At 63.7% G+C, this 17,296-nt stretch overlaps 2 protein-coding genes across 2 annotated transcripts; one reads left to right on the top strand and one right to left on the bottom strand.

The window, feature by feature from the left end:
- Window positions 1–16: 16 nt before the first annotated feature.
- Window positions 17–2,843, top strand: POLR2H (RNA polymerase II, I and III subunit H). The gene is made up of 5 exons (XM_090051642.1): window positions 17–170; window positions 266–349; window positions 427–520; window positions 1,757–1,840; window positions 2,182–2,843. The coding sequence occupies exons 1-5, from the start codon at window positions 98–100 to the stop codon at window positions 2,297–2,299; spliced, it is 453 nt and encodes a 150-aa protein (XP_089907768.1). The 5' UTR covers window positions 17–97; the 3' UTR covers window positions 2,300–2,843.
- Window positions 2,844–4,035: 1,192 nt separating this feature from the next.
- Window positions 4,036–16,331, bottom strand: THPO (thrombopoietin). Its single transcript, XM_090054137.1, has 7 exons — window positions 16,252–16,331; window positions 10,406–10,710; window positions 9,167–9,610; window positions 6,245–6,372; window positions 5,903–5,989; window positions 4,972–5,136; window positions 4,036–4,853 (listed from the first exon to the last, which is right to left on the bottom strand). The coding sequence occupies exons 1-7, from the start codon at window positions 16,329–16,331 to the stop codon at window positions 4,656–4,658; spliced, it is 1,407 nt and encodes a 468-aa protein (XP_089910263.1). The 3' UTR covers window positions 4,036–4,655.
- Window positions 16,332–17,296: the final 965 nt, after the last annotated feature.

A 17,296-nucleotide genomic window follows, 5' to 3' on the forward strand; every position in this document is an offset into this window, starting at 1 on the left:
GGACGGATGAGGTATTTCCGGTGCACCGGCCGGAAGCGAAAGTAGCAGCGCGTGGCGCGGCGGCGGGCGCCGAAGAGGGGGGTCCGTAGCCGCCGGTATGGCTGGGATCCTGTTCGAGGACATTTTCGACGTGAAGGACATCGACCCCGAGGGCAAGAAGTTCGACCGGGGTGAGCGGAGTCGGGACCCCCCCGCTGCACGCGCATCGCGCCCCTTTTACCCCGGGCCACGCCCCTCCGGGTCCTGATCCCCGCTCTGCCCACAGTGTCCCGCCTGCACTGCGAGAGCGAGTCCTTCAAGATGGACCTGATCCTGGACGTCAACATCCAGATCTACCCCGTGGACCTGGGTAGGTGGGGGGCCGGGTGGGGAAGTGTCCCCCCCTCCTCCCCAGGCCCGCACCGGCGCTGACCCCGCGGGTTGCAGGTGACAAGTTCCGCCTGGTCATCGCCAGCACCTTGTACGAGGACGGGACGCTGGACGACGGCGAGTACAACCCCACGGATGACAGGCCCTCCAGGTAGCGGGGCAGGCGCGGGGCTGGCAAAGGAGGGGGAAGGAGCGGGGCGGCAGCAGGGCAGCGTGTGCTCTCTCCTCTGGGGGAGACCCCTGGTTCCTAGCGCTCCTGATGGAGCTTCCTCGCGGAGGGTCGGTAAATGAGCCCCACTCCTCCTCCTGGCCTGTGTGCAGCCTTGTCTGCTTGCTCCTTCCTTTCTGCCTGCAGCCTGGTTTTTTTTTCAGAGCTCTGCCTTGTGTATTTATGGCGCTCCTCCCTGCTGTGTCCAACCGGGTCCCCGCCTGTTCTCTCTGGGGCTCTGTGCTTCTTGGCTGGGGCTCCATGTCGAGGGCACAAATACATAGTTGGCATATCAGATCAGCACCAATTTTAAAAGAACAGTTAATGTTATCGGCGGTCAGCTTTTTTTGGCCAGTGTAGCCCATAACAGCACCGACTAAATGCCACGTGCATGCAAGCAGCTGCAGCCTGTGCTCCACCAGGAGTGCAGCCCAGCACTGTGGAGAGCAGCATCTGGCTGGTAAGTGTGTTGGAGGGAAGGGGTGTGGGGGCAGATTGAGGCCCCCATGGTGAGGGAGAGAGTGGGGCAGGGGCAGGTGCTGAACAGCTGGGGCAGGTGCTGCACAGCCAGGGCAGTGAATGGGCCCCCAAGGTGAGTCACAGGGTAGAGCTGTGTCCAGGAAGGAGGCAGCTCCTCTCCGCTGTATGTACTCTTGGGGAAGGTGCACCCCTCCCTCTCCCCCCAGCTCTGCACCATAACCCACCCCAGGGGCCCATTCACCACCCTAGCTAGGCAGCACTTGCCCCTTCCCCAGTCCCACTTTCTCCCTCACTGTGGTGAGCCTTGATCTGCCTACCCCCCCCCCCACATACACACACACACCCCCCCACACACACCTCCCTGCCTCCAAGACTTACAGGCCAGATGCTGCTCTCCAAGCTGCCAGGCTGTATGTCGGCTATCAGATTGACATTGGCCAATATGGCTGGTTAACAAGTGGCCATCCGTATTGGCAAAAAAAATCCCCTAGGTCTGTGGTGTTGGGTGGGAACCTGTCAGCAAATGAAAAAAGAGGCAGACGGTTCAGCCTGCAGCACCGATCAGCTGCATGAGGGTGGAAGGATGACGGGCTGTTCAGTGTTAGCTGGCAGGGGTTTAGCCTGGAGGGGGTTTGTGTTGGGCAGGAGGGTTGGGTCCAGGATCATGCCGATTCTTGCCCTACTGTCTTGCTCTCACAGGGCTGACCAGTTTGAGTATGTGATGTACGGGAAAGTGTACAGGATCGAGGGAGACGAGACATCTACAGAGGCTGCCACGCGACTGTAAGTGTCTCCCCTGTGCTGCTTCCCTGTCGTTCGTTGGGAATTTGGTCCTTCGTGGATGCCAGGGAGTGGGGTGGTCCATGTCCTGTCTGGGCGCCAGACTGGCAGCTTGGAGGCAGGAACACCTGATTCTGCTAGCAGTCTGTGCTGAGCTGCCCAGTACGTTGGTCTCATGTGGCACTGCTTCCCTGAGGCGCTGGCTGGAGTCTGCCTTGGCAGCCAGCTCCCTCAGCCCATGATGAGCCAGTGCTGCTGCCTCTTAGCTAGGCTTCTAGAGCTTGGGGCTATGGTCATGCTCCCCCAAGTTCCTGCTCTGCTCTCATCCTTCCCCTCCACCCTAGCTCTGCCTACGTGTCCTATGGAGGGCTGCTCATGCGTCTCCAGGGAGATGCCAACAACCTGCATGGCTTTGAAGTGGACTCCAGGGTGTACCTCCTCATGAAGAAACTGGCCTTCTAATGAGTGGGAGCTGAGGGACTGCGGGAGGCAGCAGGGACCCTGCCTGATGCAGACTGTCTGGACAGACATGGACTTGCCAGCAACCTCTCTGATCCGTGGCCCAGGAGTTTAGCTCCTACACCTCTCATCTGCGTGTGCCTGAACCCTGCCATGCATTCCAGTCTGTGCAGCCAGCCCAGAGACCTGCACTGCTCACATCTCTGCTGGGTTGGCATCCAGGCCAGGAGACTGCCTCTCTGCCAAGCAGGCTGCAACCTCACCTCATACCCAGTCTCTAAAGAACTGCCCTTTGTAGGGACTGGTCACATGCAGGTGAGCTCCTAGGTCCCTGCCTGCAGGTACCAGTCACTGGAGGACTTGTCTATGGCACATGCTCTCCCCTGGCTCTCGGCCAGCTGGGAGGTTGTATTCTTCCCCCTTGGCTCCACTGCAGGCTGCAGTAGATCCTGTGCCACCCACCCAGGCAGGCCATGTGCTATATTGGCAAGGAGGGCAGCAGCTCCTGGGCCCATCCCCTCTGTTCTCTATTAAACCTGTTTTTTCAGATTTGTCCTAGCTTTTGCGTCCCACAGAATTCCACAAGGTGTGAACTAGGTAAGCAACGGGACAGAGCGCACTGGGAAATGATAGGGGCCGGCGAAAGACTGAACCCCTGCAAGCCCTGGACTGGTGACTCTCAGGCCATGCAGTGTTCAGCTTCTGTCCCTGTTGACATGATCAGCTGTGAAATCATTGACAATGCCTCTTTTGCCCAGTGCATTCTCCTTTCCAAGCTCTGATTCTAGGCTACCTGTGGGCCCTGGCAGGTGCTTCCATGTTATGTGCACAGGTGGAGATATCACTGCTCTCTCTTCACTATAACAGGGCAGGGGCTCAGTTCTGTCCAAGTGGACTGGAATTGTGCTGTTACCTCCACGAGGGCTTTCCAGTCACAGCAGGAGGGTATCCAAGGTACCCACTTACTGAAAGGATGGGATTTGCAACCCCTAGCTGCAGCAGCCCACTGTTTCAGGGGGCACGACATGGCCACAGAACTGGCCATGTTGGAGTAGACCTGGCCTTTTCATTTCAGTGTGGGCAGGGCACTTCAGTGAAGGAGCAGCTGGAAGCAAAGCCCTCTGGGAAGGTTTGCTGCATAGATGAGGCCCCTCAGCTGAAATGCTAAGGCCTGAGCACAGGCCAGGCACAACCTCCCCTCTGCAGACTTGAGTTCCTTGGCATCAGGTGGAACGTGAATGGAATGAATGCCACCAAAGCCTCAATGCCAGGGCGCGGAGAATGAGGGTGCTGGAGGAGCTGCAGGCAGGGAAGGGGTTATCCTGGGAGATGGGAAAACCATCTGCCCAAAGAGGAAGAGGGAATAGCCCAGCTGCACCACCCCAAGGGGCCCCTGCCCTATGCTACTCTTTAACCAGGCCCTGCTGGCCTCAATCACTCCTGGGCATGACCTGGGAGCCCCCTATGGCAGGGATGTGAGCCACAGATGGGCAGTAGGGGCTTGTCCTGGGAAAACACCTGTCCATCTGCCTGTCTGTGGCTCCAGCTGCTGCCACAGGGGGGTGCCAGGTGGCTATCGTCAGCCAATACCCATTCTCAGCCAGGAAGCCCGGCTCCTGGCTGGGGGGAAGATCTGCAGAAGGGAGCTGAGGCCCTGGGGATGGTCCATCTCTCACAAGTCCTCATAACCGGTGGAGCCATTCTGTGTAGGAGCAGAGCCACTTGCCCTGCCCATCACCTCTTGACAAGCAGCTGGGGAGGCACGGTAGAAAAATAGCTCTTTAATTGGAAAAGGTTTTCACAATAGAAAGACCCCGACATCCCTGCCTCCAGCAAACCCTAGGACCTCTGTCCTTTCTGTCCCAGGCACCGCTCTTCACTCTGCTGTCTGATCCCTGCAGCAGCAAACCAGCAGGCACAGAGGCTGGGTCAGCTACATCAGACCAGTCTGGCTGCAGGGCCTTTGGCTGTGCACTGGGATGAAGGCATGGGGGGCACACTTTGCTGTCACTCCTGGTGCCCATGGGAAAATCAAGTCCTTTGGCCTTGCCTACAGGGCCTTGCACTGCCTGCATTGCAGGCCCTGTACTGCCAGGAAAGCAAGCTCCTGTAAGCACCTACTGCCCAGCATCCTGAAGAAGCCCTGAGCCAAGCAGAGCCACGTCTTCCAGCCAGTTCCATCTCCTGGGGCCAGGCTCCTTCCAGCCCTGCCCCATGGTACTGGGCCACCCACCACTGGAGTAGGCTGAGGAGCCCCCTGCCTGTCATCCGTGCGGATGTGTGGCTGCAGCAGCCCCCATCTCCAGCAGGGCCTCCGCCTGCCCTGCCCATGGTATCTAACCATCAGCATGCAATGTTCTCACCGGCCCACTGAGGGGCCGGGGGGTTCTGGGGCTTTGCCCCAGCCACGGCTGCCCTCAGCACACAACTCCCTGGCCAGGTCGTGGAACAGGAACCTCAGCTTGCCCTGCACCAGCTGCCGGTATGCTAGGAATGCGGTGCTGGGGTGGCTCTGGGCCACAGTCCGTGGGGCGCAGCTGGGGCCCCCAGTGACCACCTGGCACAAGACAGAGCAAAGGGTCAGACGGTGGTTCCTGGTGCCCCAGGGCAAACCCCAGGGGCCAGTGACCGTGGAGCCATCCCCTGAGCAGGGGCAGGGTGGGGTAGGGGCTTACCTGCCAGCTGAAAGTCTGCAGCAGCAGATGGAAGGAGCTGGTTTTGCGGTGGAGCTGCTCTAGCAGGGCACCCGCACACTCCAGCCCCACGTAGCTCTGCATGGCCATCACAGCGTCTGCCAGCATTGCCAGGTCACACAGGATCTCCTGCCGCTTGGTCTCATTCTGCAGGGGGGAGGGGGGCAGCGTGTGAACCTGGCACTGCAGGGACCAGGCTTGGGCATGTGCCAGAAGGGCCCTGCTCTCTCCAGTGGTCTGGGGGCCAGGGTTGGGCATGCCTGTGGCCAAACCAGCACCTGGGGAGGGCAACGCTGTGTGTTCAGGGCAGGTGCTGAGAGGCCAGGTTGCAGCTCCGGCTGCGGGGGCTGCATCCACCCTCGGTGCCTGCAGGCACGGGGATGGGTGAGCTGGTGGGGCTGGGAAGAGGGGCTGCACTGCAGGCAGCAGAGGGTCCAAGCCTTGCCCATCTGGCCAGCTCTCCACACAGGTCCTCGCTGGGCTGAGCTGGGCTGGGCTGGGCTGGGCTGGACTCGGTGGTGGGCCTGAAATGTTGGGGTGGAGCTCTCCCTACAGCAAAGGCTGCATTTTTTTGTGGGTGGGAGCTGAGGAACAATCCCCCAATACTTTGGGTCCTGGCACTTTCCCAGCATCCAGTGCACCAGCCATGGGGTTACTCCATAGAGGCAGGTCAGAGCTCCATGATGGCTTGGTGAGGGACCAGGATCTGCATGGTTGGCTGTGCTAGAAGGCCACATAGTCCCCCCTGCTGGAGGGGGCACATCCCTCAGCAAGCCCCATACGCACTGGTATCCATTCCCCACCTCCCCTGCTAGGCGCATGCTCCGCGCATGTGTAGGGGCAGCCCTGCAGTCCCTGACGTGGTGGGAGCACAGATGCCAGCCCCCTGCTGACCCCCTGCCACCTCACTCACGGTCTTGGCTTTCCACTCGCGGAGGCTGAAGTCCACCTGGGGCAGCAGGATGGGCCGGGGAAGTGGGAGCAGCTCCTGGCACAGGCCCTGTGGGGAGAGCAGGAGCATAAGGCTCCCACTGGAGGCTCGGCCCCAGAGTGGGAAGGGCTGTGCAGGGAGGGGGTCACCCTGCTCTGTTCCCTCACCACAGTGCCGGGGGTCCCCAGCAAGGGGAGCGGGGGCTGGGGCTGTGGGAGAGCCCCCAGATACCCCACCCGAGCCCTGCCATGAGGGGTGCTGCAGGGCTCAGGACAGAAGCCCCAGGCAGGGGATAGCTCCAGCCCAGACTGGGCTGGGTCTCACCGCTCTCCTCTCCATGTCCTTGGCCTCAGTGATGTACTTGTGGATAAGGCGGCTGTCGCAGACCAGGCGGGTCGGGCTCATCCTGGACAGCCGGACGTGCAGGAGGAAGGCTGTGAGGAGCAGCAGGCCTGCAGGACCGGAAAGGCAAGATGCCACACACTGGATTTCCTAAAGAGCTGGGCAGGGGCAGAGCTCCCCTGGCCCCTACAAGGAGTGGGGTTCCCTGCCCCCCATCACTGATCTCTGTGTGCTGCTGGCCCAGTCCCGGTCGCTCCCTGCTGTGCATCGCATCTGCTGCTCTGCCTGGGGTGGTGCCAGGCAGCTCCCAGGCTGGCGCAGCCCGTGCCAGCCACGCTGGCTGCATCACGTGCATGAGAGTTGCTTGCCTCCTCCTGCAGCATCGCCACACGTACGCACCCCCAGCCGGGTGCTGCTGGGTGCATACTGCGCTGGGCTGCAGGAGGGATGGCTACTGGCATGGAAACACCCTCTCTGCGGCCCGGCGTGGCCTGCTTGTGGGTGGCAAAGGGGCTGGCACTTCCCATCCCCTGCTGGCTGGGCATTGCGTCTGCTCCTGCCCCCATGACCCTGGCTAGCTCTGAGCATGGTCTTCTTCCCAGACCATCAGCCTAACACACCTGCTCCATCACATTTTCTTTTCTGTTTTTAAATTTGGTCCCATCTCTCCTAATAATGACCCCTTCTATCATCCCAAATCATTCCTGCCCTTCCTCCACGAGGTCAGGTTTGCCCCACACAGAATACAAGACATTCCTATTGTGCTATACGTCCTGCCAGAGGAAAATTGGGCATTTGGGGTTGATAGAAAAAACAAGCCCTTGAGGTTTCCAGCAAATGTTTGTGCACTGTCACTCAGCCCCTTGGCTTTGATGTATATCTCCTGACGCTGGAGAGGCACTGTGTCAAACTACTCGTATACATACATGAATCCAAATCCAGGGTCTGAGCTCTTTTGGTCTTTGTTCACTGCGGTCTCCGATCGTTTATGTTACTCTGAACAAATCCCAACCCCTAATTAATATCTCCTTTCCGATGCAAAGATCTAAAATGAATGTGGGAAGTGGAGTATCTAGTATTGGCCACTGTCTGTTTCAGCAGCTCTCCCTCCTGTCAGGCAGCCCTTCTCCCATCTACCTTCTTGCTTCCCCTCCCTGCCCTGCCCTTGTCCCGCTGCAGTGGTGGCTGAATCCACGCTGTTTATCGTGCAAATGTGACCGTCTGGCCTGCGTCTGCCACCACCGCACCCGGGGAGCTCTGGGGGCAAGCGCTTGAGCGGACAGCTGGGGCTTGTTTCCATGTGCATGAAGGTGGGGTTGATTTTCAGTGAAGGGGCGGATAATTGCCACTCTGCCCCCTGCAACCCAGAGTTCACTCAGGGCAGGGGCCGGCCCTGCTCCGGGCAGGAGCGCACAGCATCCAGGCCATGGGAGTGGTGACTGAGATGGGGACAAAGCCTGGCCTTGGCATTCCCCCTGCAGGGCCCTGCGCTGAGCTCTGCACACCTGCTCCCGGCTCCAGGGCTCCCCGTTTAGGGTCCCTGATGGGCAACGCCTGGGGGCACCTGGGGCTGCTGCGCTCACTGGAGCCGCCTGTGGGAGCCGGAGCCATCCAGCGCTCCAAGGCAGCTCAGTTGCCAGCATTTCCTAGCCTCCGCTCCCTCCCCACTGCCCAGAACAGCCCCCTGCCGAGTGGAGGTTGGTCTTCCATAAAGAAGACCAGCCTGGCAGAGCTGGCAGTGCAGCAGCATGGCAGCATTACCAGCCCCCTAGGCCTAGGGCCAGGTCCTGTCTCCCTCAGCCCTGGCACCTAAAAGCCAAGCTCCTGGAGAAAATGTGACCCCCAACACACCTGCTTAGGTGGGGCAGGATCCAGCCCTGGGGTCTACAACACCTCAACTGTTGGATCCAGCTGCTCACAACGCCGGGAGCTGTGTAAAGGTGGCAGGGCAGAGGGCAGGGCGCCCTGCCATCAGAGGTACCTGGCACCCAGCGGGAGACGAAGGCAGGGGGTTGGGGACTGGCATAGTGATGCTGCGGATATTGGGGGGGGCAGGCGCCACGGGGCCAGGCTCCGGCTGGGGTGGGGTTTCCCAGGCCGCTTCCTGCCGGCCTGCTCCCCAGGAAGCGGGCGGCGCTGGGGGAGGATGAGCAGCTTCCTCTGCGGCTCCTGCTCCTGATAAGAAGCCCACGTGTGCTTGCGTGTGCGTGTGCATGTCCAGGCGGCACTACAGCCGCTTTCACTCTCAGGCCCTGGAGCAGGGGCCTGCCAGGCTTCACATAGGGAGAAGCATCATGGACAGAGAGGCCGGGGCACCACGGCCTGGACCCACAGGACGGCACCAGGGCAGGGGTCAGACCAGCTCCCTAGCCGGGCATGAGCTGGGGGCACCCACAAGCCTGGGGCCTCCTGTGCTATGTGGCATGCTAGTTGGGATGTTCCCTTGTCCTGGCATGCCCGCGTCTCCCCTCCTGGTCCCGGATGCCTGGTCCTATCGACTCTGCCCCCCGCAGCCCTGACCCAGCTTGCCCTGCCTACACCATTACCCTGTCCCTCTGCCCGCAGGCTCCCTGACCCAGCACTAGGCTGTCCCAGACCCATGGCCAGGCGACCCCGACCCCCTTTGCCTCTCACTCAGCTGAGGGCAAGGATGAGAAATGCCCCTAGCCAGCGGGCAGAGGCCCCACGTGCCTGCAGGGGTGGAGTGCCAGCCTGGCCAGCTGGGGCACGTGGCTGCCTCATGCCAATGAGCCACGGGACGACATGGCTGGGAGGTGCCGGAGGGGCAGGGCTGCGAGCCCTGGTGGCGTGGCCTGCAGGGCCCTATCCTGGTTTCCTCTGCCCCAGAGCATGCCCGCCCTCCCACCCCCACTCCAGGAGCAACCCTGGGCGTGGGGCACTCACGGTTCAGCTCCATGCTAAGGGGCCGTCTGGGCGCCACATCCTGCTCCTGGCGGCCTGCAGCTGCTCCCCTGCTCCTCGCCAGCAGCCATGGGGGGCGGCTCCCAGCGGGCCCCTGAGTCCAGGCGGCCGGAGCCCCGGGCTGGCCCAGCACCGCTTCCTGTTGTGCTTCTCCAAGGAGCAGGGATGAGTGCTGGCCCGCGAGCGGCTTCCTGCTTCCAGACGCTTCCTCCCTAGCTCGCCGTGCGGGGGGTGTGCGCACAGTGGGATGCCAGAGGCACCAGCTCCCCGGCGCAGGCTGGGGCCTCCTGGCACCCCGGCGCTCCCACCGTCCTCGTGAACCGGGAGCCTCCTGGCACCTCGGGCCTGACGCAGGTCTGGAGTGGCTCAGACCACAAAGCACAGCAGGAGATGGGGTCAGGGCTTGGGGACCGCTCTGGGAACAGCCTGCGGGGACATGGTGCAGTGAGCCAGCGTCCCAGCCCCTGCCTCCGGCACCGGGGACTGCACAGGGCAGGTCCCAGCCCCGGGGAAAGGGATGTAGCTACATGCTGAGATGCATCCTCCCACACACACACCCTCACATACATGCACACACATACCCCCCACAACCCTCCAGCATACTCACACTGTCATATGCACACGCACCCCCCATCCACTCCCAGACACACACACTCACCCCACCCCCAGGACAGGACCAGTAGCTCCATCCCTCCCCAGCTGGGTGGCGGCAGGGGCAGGAGGGTGGAGGAGCAGGCCCAAGCGGGGGGGGAGGAGGCAACCGCAGGCACCCCCAGCCCTTGGGGGTGGTCCAGCAGGTGGCTGATGCCGCCTGCCAGCGCTGCCCATGCGGTGGCTGGTGAAGCCCCCAGAGCCGCGCCGCCAGGGCCTCGGCAGAGCTACCACTGCCTTCCCCCCACACACAGGCCCCCCTGGCACGCAGAGGGCTGCACGCTTCATGGCCCGGTGCATGCTCAGTCTAAACACACCTGTCACCCTGCGCCCACGCACAGCCGCAGCTGCACCCGGCTGGGCTGTGGGGGTCCTGGGCGGGGGGGAAGACGGGGCCCTGGCCCTGCAGAGCTGCGCACACTCACACATGGGCACATGCAGGTATGTACACAAACAGGCAGCCAGCCGTTCCCGGCAGGGGCTGGATGGGTGACAGAGCAGGCAAAAGCAAACAGGTCTCCTCTCCCAGGCCCAGCCCCCACCCCAGCACCCAGCCCCGCAGGCACCCACCTGGGCAGCAGCTGGGCTGCACTGGGCTCCAGGGCACCCTGCAGCCCGGGGCAGTGGAGCAGGCACCAGGAGAGAGCCCAGCGGGCGCCTGAGTCTGCACGTCAGGGGCTGCGGCACCAGGCTGAGCACCAAGGTCAACCCCCCAAACCTCCCCTCCCCCGGCTGCCCACGCTCCGGGCCTTGGCCAATGCGGACGCATGCAGCCTCCGCCTGCTGCGGACGTGCAGGGCTGCACCCTTCCAGCCTGGCACCAGCACCGACACCACGGGGAGCCCCGTGGCTCCCGCAGCCCAGCCCGGTCCCATCTGTGCAAGTGGGCACCGTGGAGGGTGCTGCGCCTGGCATCCACCCTGACCCCACTTCCGCCAGAGACTGGGAATGGTCACCAGTGGCCTGTGCCCGTGCCCACCCAGCTGCTTTGCCAGCAGAGATAGCATAACGCAGGGCCTGCTCCCAGCACTGAGCTGCCCACAGCGCTGAGGCCCTGGGATGTGGCTGCAGCCTCCTTCGGCATCAGGGCAGCGAAGCTGGTTTGGGTCCAGTGAGAAGCAGCAGGCACAGAGTGGCCCCCGGCGTGGGCAGGGGGGCAGCAATGCAGGGCCTGGGGTGTCGGCATTCCCAGGGACCAGGCCCAGCAACAGCCCCGGCCCCCACCAAGCTGGAGCCCGAGGAATACCAGGGGTGGGGGCCCAGATGCTGGTGCTGGGGGCCCTGGGGCTGCCCTGATGGGAGAGGCAGGTCCCAGCCCCACCACCGGACTGCAGGCTCCTAGCCCTCCCCTGACATTTTGCACTGCCTGGAGCTGCAAGGAGGGGTGCTGCTTGCCTGAGGGGCTGGATGGGCAGATGGGGGTCCCTGCCAGGTGTACCCCTACAGCCCCTCTCCCTGCCACTGCACTGGGTATTGCCTTCCCATTCCCCAGGGGCCCCAGCGACTCTCTGGCCCTCCGGACCCATCTTGCAGAGGGGAGTCTGGGGGCAGCGCCATGGGGAGCCAGCACTATGTGGCCCTGAAACTGCAGCCCCCACAGCTCAGGCTGGCTCTTTCCATGGCCAGAGCTCCCCGAGGGGCTATGTTTCAGCCTGGGGGTGCCCCTGGGATTGAGCCAAGCCCAGCGTGCAAATCTGGGTACTGGCTGCAGGGCCCCGTGCAGGGCCTGGGGGCAGCATGTGGCAGGAGGTGACCCACAGTTGCAGGCACAAAGGGTGACAACACCACCCACCCCCCTGGGGCTGCCCTCCATGTGCACAGGCCTGAGCACACACCATGCGCACACCCCGGGGCCTTGCATGCCAGGTCCTGGCAGGGGGTGCAAGGCTGGGAGCAGCCACTTAGCCCCAGGGTAACGGGATGAGAGGCCCTGGGCACTGCAGCCAGCCGGAGGGGGCACAGCAGCTGCACAGAGCAAGGCCAGGCATGTAGCTCGCCATGCCCTGACCTGGGATGACAGGGTAGAGAGACGTGCGTGGCTCCTGCAGCAGGTCCAGGGGAGCCCGTAGGCTCTGCCCCTGCCAGTGCTGCCACCACTGTGACCTCTCCCCCTGCATGGCACAGCTGAGAGCACAGGGCAGAGCCCAGGCACCTGCACCGTGGGGCCGCAGGGGCAGGCTGCAGAGCCAGGGTGAACCCCAGGACACTCAGTGCCCTTCCCCCTCCCCCGGGCACATCTGGCTGTCATGCCCTGAGGCTGGGGGGTGGCAGCTACCCAGGTGCTGAAGTGACCCCCCCTGCTTCTTGGCATGGGACGAAGTGGCTGAGAATGGCCTCCTGGGGGGCCCTTAGCAGCCCGTTTGCCCAGGTGTGAATGGTAGCACCGAAGCCAGGCTGGGGGAGGGAGCCCGTCTCCGTGCAGCGGGGCAGGCCCCCACCACCTCCAGGCTGCTGGGAGGAAAGGGGCCACCCACATCCTGCCCCCCCCATTCAGGCCAGGATGGTAACAGACCCTGGTGGGGGTCAGGTCCTTTGAAGCCCTGTGGCCATAAAGCCCCCTCATAAATGCCCTGGGTGGGGTGGGGGGCTGCTGAGCAAACAGCTGTGTATACTCAGGGCCAGCTGTGCTGGGCGGGGCAGGGCGGGGAGGGGGGATTCAGGGCAGGAGGGATGAGCAGAGCCCCCCACCCAGGTGCATATGTGAATGGCACGGGCCTTGGTGCCAGCCCCCTTCCCCACCAGCACTCCCCTGCTGCTGTCCAAGGTGGGAAGTGGCCAGTGGGAGGCACATTTGCTGCAGCTCAGGCCATGGGCACCTTGAGGGCACTCCCGGGGTCCTTGGGCTCCAGGCCCGGGGCCGCTGGTGCTCTGGGGCGTGGGGGTGGACCTCTGAGCTCCTGCCCTGATGAGCTGTCGCTTCCCTCCTGGTCCCACTTTGCATTTGCAAATGGCTAATAAACACCGCATCCGGAGCAAACACGTCCGCCCGCACCTCATTCACGCTGCCTCAGCCCCCCTCGCCCTCCTCCCCGGGGGGCACCAGTCCTCCCACCCCCACCTCACAGCCTCCGAGGCCTTGAGAGCCTCCCACCTGCCAGGGAGGGCACAGCCCGGGCACGGTGGCATCCACAGCCAGGGCAGGGCTCCGCTGCCTTCCTGCCCTCACTTTCCCTTTTGTGCAGGTATGGAGCTGGCGGAGGGACCCGCAGCTCCCCTGAGCAGCTATGAGCTCCAATGCCAAGCAGCAAGAGCAATGGGGCCTCTCCCTGCTGGCCACCCCCGTGCCCTGGGCTGCCTAGGCTCAGCCCTGAAGCAGGTGCTGTTTCCAGGGAGGGAAGTGCTGCCATCCTGGTCCCCTGGTACCCAGACGGTGGGGTGCAGCAAGCACTGGCATTGCGTGCCCCCTCCTGGCCCTGCACACAGGGGTCCTCCTGGAAGACTCGAGTGCAGCCAGGCCTGCTTCAAGGATGCTCGGACACAGGATGGGTCACAGGGTCCCAGCCCAGGGAGATGGGGCTGTGGGCAGGACCCTGCTCAAGCCAGCTGGTAGAGTGCATGTGGCAGGAGCATACGAGCAGGGAGCAGCAGCGTGTGTACACACACATGCATTACCGTGACCATCATGGCTTTTGGCTGGGAGATGCATGTGCCCGTGCTTGTGTGAGCTGAGAGGCCTGTATGTGCAGGGGGAGGTTGCAGAGAGGCGTGTGCAGGCCTGCATCTGCGAGCCTGCGCGCACTGGGGTGTGGCATCTGTGTATCCCTACAGCAATGTGTGATCCCACCGCCCCAGGCCCAGCACCCTGCCCGCGGCCCGGCAGGCAGCCCAGCCCTCAGAGCATGGGGCTGGGGCTGCCCCGGCCTCAGGCCCAGGGTTGGGGGGCAGGAGCCAGCCAGGTACTAAGGGGTTAAGGCGGCTGGGGGCAGGAATGCGGCTGTTCTCGCTGGGCTGTGAAGTCTGGGCACAAATATTTGCCTCCTCGTTGTGTGTGGCAGGGCTCCCCGGGGGCGCAGCTGGGAGCCAGCCCCAGCAAACACCCCCAGCCCTGGGCCGCTGGTTCCCAGGCAGCTAATCCCCACTCCAAATAGCAGCCCCCACCCTCACGGCTGTCCCAGTAGCCCAGGCTGGGGCAGAAAGGATCCCCTGCACGCATGCACATGCAGCCCCTAGCTTTGATCCTTCCCCCCACCCCTGTGCAGCCCCCGCAGAGGAAACCTCTATGAGAAATCAGGGAGGGGGACTTGCAAGGAGGCTCGGGCCCCCAGGGGTGTAGACACACAGTGTGTTTACTCTGGGGTAACAGACCCCAAGCTTTTACCCTGGTAGGCTTCTTCCCCATAGTCACCCCCAGGCTCTCTGTGCTGGCATGAGGGGGCAGAGGGCAACTGCCCATGGGAGCGGACACACCAGGGTAACTCAGCCCTGGACAACAGCTTTTCCTCCAACGTTAGCGTCTTCTGGACCAGCGCTGCTCCTAACACTGTGCTATCAGGCCCCCAGAGCTTCTGGCTACGCCTACCACGCAAGTAAACAGCGGGGCTTGGTGCTTCTGCACATGACCTTCCCACTTCCCCGGGATGCATCCTCATGGCCCAATCCTCGCAGGCCTGGTCCCCCGGAGGGGAGCAGTGGCTGGTGTGGCTGCCCTCACAGAGGTGTCGAGGCAGATAGGTTGACATTTGGGATGAAGCTACCCCTGCCTGCCAGTACAGCTATGGTGTGGCATGGTGTTGTAGACAGGAATGTGAGGGTTTTGCAGCGGGGGACACAGTCCTCTGCCTTGGATGTCTCAAGCACATCTTACCACCCCAGGTGGCGGCGGGACACAGCCAGGCCTCATCCCCTGGCTTTACCCAGGGCTCTGGGTGTCTCTGGGCTCATGCCTTGAAGCTCTGCAACAGGGTGGACTGTGAGAGGCCAGGATCCCTGCACACGATCCCTTTGATCGGCCCGATGGAGCAGTGGGTACGGACACAGGCAGTGTTAGGGTAGTACAGGAGCCCGGGCCTCTGAGGGCGGCTCACGTAGCCTGGGGAGGAGGCGCAACGAGGACATGTCCGGGTTGGTTTGGGCAGGGCTGATCCTGCCTCAGGCAGGGACTTGGATCCGCTGGGACCTCAGAGGCCCCGCCAGCCCTGTGAGCCCATGGTGGGGCACCAGCCTCACTGCTGAGTCTCCCTCCAAGCTGGTGACCAAACTGCTGCTCTCTGGCCACGTGTCCCAGGTGGGTCCGTCAGCACTTTCTTCTGAGAGCGGCTGCCTGGAGCCCGCGGCCCCCAGGAGTGAGCACTCCCTGCCAGGGGCACGGGCACTGCTGCCCTCGCCATGGCCCCCACCATGCACACTGGCAGGGGGGAGTTGCCCAGGGCCTGCCTTGGGCCCCTTGCAGAGAAGAGCTGGCAGGGAGTCCTGCTAGGACCTGCTGGGCTGAGACGCCCCAGATTGTGTCCTGGTATCAACAGGGCCCAGATGCTGCCCCCTGCAGCCGCCCAGCCTGATGGGGCATCCCCAGTGCCAGGATGGGGCAGCTGGCATCAGTGTGGCCGTGGCAACAGGGCTTCCCCCTCACCACAGCCAGACATCCCTCCCTGGCTCCGCTCTGCGCGATGCGGCTGGGGAAGCTTGGGAGCGAGTGCGAGGAAATAATAAAATCCATGTGTGACAGACAAAAGGCAGCTGCTCCCCCCACCCCCGGTACCTGTTAGCCCCCCCTTGTCCCCCTCCCCGCTCCTCCTTCCCCCCCAGGGTCTTTGTCTTGGCCGCCAGAGCCCAGCTCCAGTTGTGCAAATACTGCGGAGCTTGCCATAATCCCCACGTCCAACGTGAGTTATGAGATGTTTCCACAGATCACAGTGAGCCAGGCTCTGGGGACCAGGGCCTGGCCTGGGCGACCGCACACCGCAGGCAGCCAGCCCAGGCTGGGCCGCAGGGAGCGGGGGATTAGTCATGGGAAAGCTCATCCCGAGGCTGGGGGGGCCTGGCACTCTCTCCCTCCCCCCTTGTGAGTCACCAGAGGAGGTGCTGGAAGCTCTGGGCACCCGCAGGAGGTGCCCCCAGCCCCCCGCAGGGTGCAGGGAGCCGGGGTAGCCAGGCTGGGCGCTGCTACCAGGACTGGCCCACGGATGCCCGGCGTGTTCAAAGCGCAGCAGATGCCAGCAGGCAACGGGGGATGCCCAGAGCAGGGCTGAGGGCAGCAGGGGTGGGCACACAGATGTCTTCCAGGGGGGCTGCTCAAGGGAGGAGGGCTCTGGAGCAGCACAGAGCTGGGCCATCATGCTCCTAGGTGGGGGTTAACAGCAAGCCCCCAGCTCTCGGCCAGGTGGAGGAGGCTGTGGGGGCGTGGCCTCTGGAAAAGGTGGCCCCCACCTTGGGCAGGGCTGGTTTTACTGCCCCGGGGAGGGGCAGCACGCCGGTACCCGACAGGAGCACCCGCGGGCAGCTGTAAGGCAGGGGCACGGGGGCTCACATCTGCCCCTCGCCACTCGCAAGCCCCCATGGCACAGGGACTCATGCCCCTGCCAGCCCCCTCCCCAGGCTGGGGGCACAAGCGGGGCCGGTCCATGAAGTCCATGCAGGCCCCGCCGTGCCCAGCCAAGGCACCACTGGGGCCTGTTTCCTCGCCGCCCGCACATCAGCTGGTGTCCTCCAGTGACAGCTCACGGCCAGGACCTGCCAGCTGCCACCAGGCACGGATGGGCTGGGCGCCGTCTGGTGAGGCCAGGCGAGGCTGTCACAGCTGAGCCGTGCCCTCCACACCAGCCTGCTCTGGGGGGGTGCTGGGGCCAGGGAAGGAGGCCAAGCTGGGTCCTGCTTGGACTGGCAAAAGCAGAAGGGCCTCTTCTGCTCTGCAGTGGGCATTGCCCCTCACACCCCAGCCCTGGGGCACAGGGCCCCAGCATACCAGGCTCCCTGCAACGTTGCAGGGGAAGAGCTGGAAGCAGCTCCCAGCTGCAGCACTGCCCAGAGCTGCTCTCATGAATGCACCATTATGGCTGTGACAGGCGCAGATACAGCCTCCTGGGGACCCCCCCAGCCCAGGCCAGGCCAGCCCAGCCCCCCGCGGCTCTGTCAGCTCCCAGCCTCTGCAGCAGCTGGAGCAGTTTGCCTGGATTCCTGCCCCCTGCGGCTCCGCACCCCTGCCTCCTTCCTCACTGTGCTCACACACACATGCACACACGCGCCAGCTGCCTGCTCCGGGATAGGGTGGGAGCAGCCGGCACGTGGTGCGCGGTGTCTGGCTGAATCAAGGAGCGCCCCCCCTTCCCCCCCCGCCGGAACAAAGGTCCCCTCAATCCCATTTCACCCCCTGGCTCATGGAGGGGCTGCGGGCAGCTCACGCCCCCCTGGTGCCTCCGTTTCCCCAGCTGGGGGGCTCTCAGCCCCCACGCAGCCCCCCAGCCTTGGTCTGCAGCTGTCAGTGCAGGCCCCGAGGCACATTTGGCTGCACCATGAGGGGCGCTT

Source organism: Crocodylus siamensis, chromosome 6, assembly GCF_052110815.1.
Source record: "Crocodylus siamensis isolate JL-2025a chromosome 6, ASM5211081v1, whole genome shotgun sequence".
Classification (NCBI taxonomy): Eukaryota; Metazoa; Chordata; order Crocodylia; family Crocodylidae; genus Crocodylus; species Crocodylus siamensis.

Excerpts from the sequence above, each read along its gene's own strand:
- THPO (XM_090054137.1), bottom strand. The coding sequence starts at position 16,331 with ATGGGGGCTTGCGAGTGGCGAGGGGCAGATGTGAGCCCCCGTGCCCCT. Across the intron at positions 6,373-9,166 it reads CCTTAGCATGGAGCTGAACC|GCCTGCTGCTCCTCACAGCC; the intron begins GTGAGTGCCCCA and ends CCGGTCCTGCAG. Across the intron at positions 5,990-6,244 it reads AGGACATGGAGAGGAGAGCG|GGCCTGTGCCAGGAGCTGCT; the intron begins GTGAGACCCAGC and ends CTCTCCCCACAG.
- POLR2H (XM_090051642.1), top strand. The coding sequence starts at position 98 with ATGGCTGGGATCCTGTTCGAGGACATTTTCGACGTGAAGGACATCGAC. Across the intron at positions 350-426 it reads GATCTACCCCGTGGACCTGG|GTGACAAGTTCCGCCTGGTC; the intron begins GTAGGTGGGGGG and ends CGCGGGTTGCAG. Across the intron at positions 1,841-2,181 it reads ACAGAGGCTGCCACGCGACT|CTCTGCCTACGTGTCCTATG; the intron begins GTAAGTGTCTCC and ends CCTCCACCCTAG.